General features: G+C 30.6%; 1 protein-coding gene across 1 annotated transcript; it reads right to left on the bottom strand.

The window, feature by feature from the left end:
• Positions 1 to 2,737: 2,737 nt before the first annotated feature.
• Positions 2,738 to 4,411, bottom strand: LOC114195685 (40S ribosomal protein S9-2). Its single transcript, XM_028086230.1, has 3 exons — positions 4,227 to 4,411; positions 3,751 to 4,132; positions 2,738 to 3,089 (listed from the first exon to the last, which is right to left on the bottom strand). Exons 1-3 carry the CDS (start codon positions 4,252 to 4,254, stop codon positions 2,906 to 2,908), a joined length of 594 nt encoding a protein of 197 aa, XP_027942031.1. The 5' UTR covers positions 4,255 to 4,411; the 3' UTR covers positions 2,738 to 2,905.
• Positions 4,412 to 5,397: the final 986 nt, after the last annotated feature.

Here is a 5,397-nt window from a genome sequence, read left to right as displayed (position 1 = left end):
TTTGGTAATCTTGTTTTTCTTTCAATTATACTTAATTTTTAATTTTTCACATCTATCAAATCATTCACAAACTTTTAGAGACTACACTTCTAAATCCACTCACTTTCACCTTTAAATTCCTTTAAATCCTTTAAAAAGAGCAACACAAACTTCACCCTCTAATCTACTCAAATTAATCTTTTCCCTCTCTCCCAAATTAATATTCAGAAGGGAACACACCCTTAGGCTTTTTTATCTTTTACATGTTAACACTTCCTATATATTTATATTCTTATTTCATCATTCTACCTCAAGGCCCCTACACTCTTTTTTTTTCTTTTCAAACTCCCTTCTATTTTTAGGTTTTATTAATGTGAGCATTGAGTTTAAATAAAAAAACTAAAGGAAATTGATTTGTATATAGCACATGGCCAAGGATCTTCATCTATTTGCACAACTTGCAAATCATAAATATGTACATTTGTGTTTGGATTGAAAGATGAATTTGGACCGAATGGAAATCATTGAATTTGAGGGGGAAAAGATGTGAGAGTAAGGTAGTTTGGATAAAGCGAAATGAGAGGAAAGTTCGTGGGTAATTTGATTGGTTTGATAAATTAAAAAAATGTTTTAATTGATAAAATTGTAAAATTACAATTTTACTTTTGTAATTAAAATTAATTTAAAATAAAATATAATTAGTTTAAAGTAAGTTAAAATGTTATTCTTATTATTATGATTGTTTATGATTTTCTAATTATTGCTATTATTATTTTATAAATTCATATTGATTATTACTTTTACTATTTATTACTATTATTATATAAATTTATTTATAGTAGTCTTATAATTGTTTATTTAATATTTTATTATTATTATAATTTATATAAATTTATTTATATTACTATTATGATCCATACAAGCACATTCTTAATAAGCATTATGAATCAAGGGTTTCAATGTAAATTTACAAGTCTTATATAGCTTTCTTTTTCTTTCCCATGTTAAAAGGAGTCTCACCATGCTCCTTCAACTTTCATTCGTTTCAAATCAATCCAAATCAATATAACCAAACTAGAACAATTTGTGCATTTATTTCTTACTCTATAAAACAAACAAAGGCTAAATATGGAAGATGTCATGGTTAATTTCATAAGCTTTGAGTGGGGGTGGAAGGTGGTGATCGGGGTGTGTGGTGAGGAGAAGATAGATGGTGGTGGAAGCTAGAGAGACAAGAAAAAAAAACCTCAAACAAAAGTCACCCGTGACAACCTTCTAAATAATAAATAATGTTACCATCAATTAAACTAAAAAATATTATTGAATGAACTTTTTAAAATAAAACGATGAGTGAATTGATGAAAAAGAAAAATTTTATCACAAAATTGATCAGAACAATAGTTGTTTTCCTTGAACTTGGGAATCCTCAACATATATTACCTCTTTTATCTCAATTTTGCTTGTAATATAACTATGTTAAAATGTTATATCTCTTTATTATAAGTTACGTGTTTCCTTTTTTTTAGTTTTCCGCGATTTTGACATTTACTTTTTAACGGGTAAAAGAATTAGAACATATCAAGATCTTTATTTTATATATTTTGCTTGTAATATAGTTATATTAAACTATTATATCACTTTATGTAAGTTATAGGTGTTTTCTTTTCTTTTAGTTTTCCTCAATTTTGACATTTACTTTTTAATGTGTAAAAGAATTAGAAAATGCAAGATACTTTTATTTTATATATATTTTTATTATCAATACAAAAATATTGAATAAACTCTATAAATATCAAGACCAACCAAATAATAATTAAGTCCAAAAGAAAAAATATAAGACTGTAAATCAAATCAGAAATGCAGGGGAAGTTGTTGAAAGTATATACAACTTTTAAAAAACAATAAAATGTTAAAATCGTGTATCTAAAACACATTTGAAGAAAAATGTATAAATTGTTATTTCAAAGAAAAAAATTAAATTTTACTATTCTAAAGTAGAGTTTGGGAAAAATGACTTCATTTTGAAATCATGTTTCCCAAACACAATTTACCAACTTATGAATTTTTTATAAAAAGGTATATCAATAAATTGTTACAAATTGCATTCTATGAAAAAACAAATCCAATCTTTAACGTTTTACAATCTTACGTTTTAGATTACCTATGGATTGTTTTTGCACCTGTGTAGCACCTTCCCCAATTCTTGAACATCATTCTTTACAATTTTCAACATTTCTTATAAATCAAAAGATGACACTCATTTTAACACTCCATTGATCAGAGTTCTTACTAACAAAAATTGGCAAGTTGGTAGGAAAAGAACCTATTGGAACCTACCATGATTCACACTATCAAAAGGGTTCTCACAAGTTAGTGGATATCTCATATAGATCCTCAACGAAAATAGCTGTAGATACCACTTATTAAAACACACTCAAAAAAATAGAGAAAAAAAGGGAAAAAAGAACAAGATATATGAGGTTCGATGTTTTTGTTATTATGCCATTTGGTAATATCATTCAAAACAATGAATATCGACCAATATAAACCGTAAACCCTAAAATACTCCCATCTCTATAACCCAATTTGTATGATTGGAGCACCTACTTATTCCTGCTCAATATCTTCAAAAATAATGTGATAGTTAAATGTTATAAATCTTGAGCTACATAAACCTTCCCGATTCCTATAACTAAGTATTTGACCAAAAGAAATCCATTCAATCGCACTTCCATTCTAGAAGTTGATGAACAAAAAATAGTTTAAAGGAAAATCTTGATATTTAAGTTCAAAAGAATAATATGTCAAACAAAATGTTTTACCAAACAAGAAACCTAGGATAAAAATGTATGACAGTCAAAAACGATAATCTAGGCACGTAATGGCACAAAGTGTAAATGCAATACAGAAAGAGATAATTAATAACCTAATCCTCATCTTCCTCATCTCCATCTCCACCTGCGGCCTTCTTAGCAGCAGCCCTTTGGTTCCTTCTCTTCACTCTTCCAGGGCGTCCTCCACCAAGGGGACTTGTAAGTGAAAAGTCAATGTGCTTCTGTGAGTCAACCCTCACCAAGAATGATGGGATGTTCACCACTTGCCTACCAACCCTGCCCACATCCCAAATCACACAATACAAAGGTCATTCTCCAAACAATGCATGTAATACAGATACATCAAACAAATGTGACTCATACATCAACATTCACAAAGTCAAGATAGAAATAGAAAGCTTATACATTAACACTCAGTTCTGCCAAAACAGAGGATTTTGTATCCAAAAAAGATCTTAAAAAAATAAGTTAACCCTGTTTCATCTTCAATTTTGAAAGCAACCGGCTCCATTTGCATATATTACCCCAAAAAGGAGGTACAACAAATTCAATTTCTTGGGCAGATTAAGATCATTTTAATTCACATAAGAAAATGAATTCATAGTATTCATTGTTTCCGTGTTCTATAGTAGTTTGATGCATCCAAATCTAACCCAATTGACAAACACTTCCATAATAAAGTCTCCAAGAATAATAAAAAAAAAAAAACTTGTCAAGATCATAAAATTTTTCCATCATACCCATGTTCCAATTACTCAGAAAAACATAAAATTAAAAAGAGCCAAACTCAGAAAAACAAATGCTCGCTGAGCAAAAAGAAAATGCCCAATTCAATACTGAAAACATGATATTTCACTATAAATGTGTGATAATGAACACGAAAAACACAATCAATACGAAAACGAAAACAAGAGGAGCATTAGAAATACAAAAGGACCTGATGTGTCTCTGTTTGATGAGAACCCTAGCATGGTGGATAGACTTGGCCATGCCGGACTTGAAGACGAGGGTCTGGAGGCGGCGCTCGAGGAAGTTCTCGACAGTGAGTGCAAGGACGTAATCCAGTTTGTTCTGGGTCTCGTCGAGGAGACCGTAGCGGAACATGCGGCGGAGGAGAGCCTCGCCCTCAAAGATCCGGCGCGGATTTTTCTCATCGAGAGTGAGGAGATTACGCGCGTTGTTGCGGATGCGGCTGAGGGCATACTGAACCCTCCACAGCTCCCTCTTGCACCGTAACCCGTACTCCCCCACCAGCTTCAGCTCCGCGTCCAAACGCTCCTTCTCGTACGGACGACGCGGCTTCTTGAACGTCTTTCCATCTGTCACACAAAACAAAAGCGATCAATGTTGTTGTTACCTTTGTCCAACATCACAAAAACGGTGTTGTGAGGGAGAGTTCATCCATCTACTCACAGTTCCTGTAAAAGGACACATGGACCATGGTGATTGTCTTCTACGGCAACTATGCCGCTGCCGCTTACCTTCTCCGCTTGTCGCTCTTCCGACTGCAACTAGATCTTCGCCCTTATAAACCCTAATTCTTCCTGCTACATATTACTTAGGCTTCGCCCAAATTAATATGTGGGACTGGCCCAACTTCTTTGACCATGCTCAAATATTAGGCCCAAACGAAACACTTCTCTGATTATTTTTAACAATATTATAATATACATCATTTATTTATTTATATATATATATATATATATATATAATTATTAATATACATGTATTATATTATTGGCATTAATAACATCATAAATAATTTTAAATATTAATATAGTTAATATATTAGTGTAAGGGACATAATTCTATATAAATATATTTATACCCATATATAAACCATATATAAAATTTCTAAGGTTCAAATTTATTTTTCAATTTTATCCTTTATATTTTTTTAAATTAAAATAATTATTTTATTAATTTTATTTTTTAAAGGTATAATTACTCGCATAGTACCCAGTTTGAGGTTAGTATGTCAAATAGGTATCAGGTACCAGGTTTAAACAAAGTGTCAATTCCATCCCAATTTTTGAAAAAGTGTTTCAATTAAGTCCCTTTCAGACGAAGTTGACTAACATCGTTAGTCAACGTGCCACGTGTCAGTCTGTGGTTTTTTTTGATTATTTTTTTTTTAATTTTCTTAAAATTTTTTGAAAAATAAAAATAAAAATGTCATGTCAAGTCCCTATGTGTGACACGTGGCATGTCAATGCCATGTGTCAGTATCACTATCAAATGCTATTATGTTGATTTCGATTTAGTCTCCATATATGTTTTTTCATTTCAATTTAGTACTTACTTATGTGTATCTTATTCAATTTTGACCTAATATTTTTTAATAATTAAAATATATTTTTTATAAAATTAAAAGTAATTAAGTATAAAAGTTTTACAAAAATTAAGTATTTGATATTTATATAAAATTTAGTGGTAAAAGTCATTTTATTAGGTCATTTTTTTAAAAAAAAATTAGTATAACACTTGTAAGGCCCAATTCTTCTATCCTAATATTTTAAGGGCTGCCTTACAACTGTTGGGCCTAAAGGTTGGCCCAAAAGATAAAACCACTTTCAGTTTGCCC

This window comes from Vigna unguiculata, chromosome 8, assembly GCF_004118075.2.
Source record: "Vigna unguiculata cultivar IT97K-499-35 chromosome 8, ASM411807v1, whole genome shotgun sequence".
In the NCBI taxonomy this organism is placed as follows: domain Eukaryota; kingdom Viridiplantae; phylum Streptophyta; class Magnoliopsida; order Fabales; family Fabaceae; genus Vigna; species Vigna unguiculata.
This window is presented reverse-complemented; position numbering and strand designations above follow the sequence as displayed.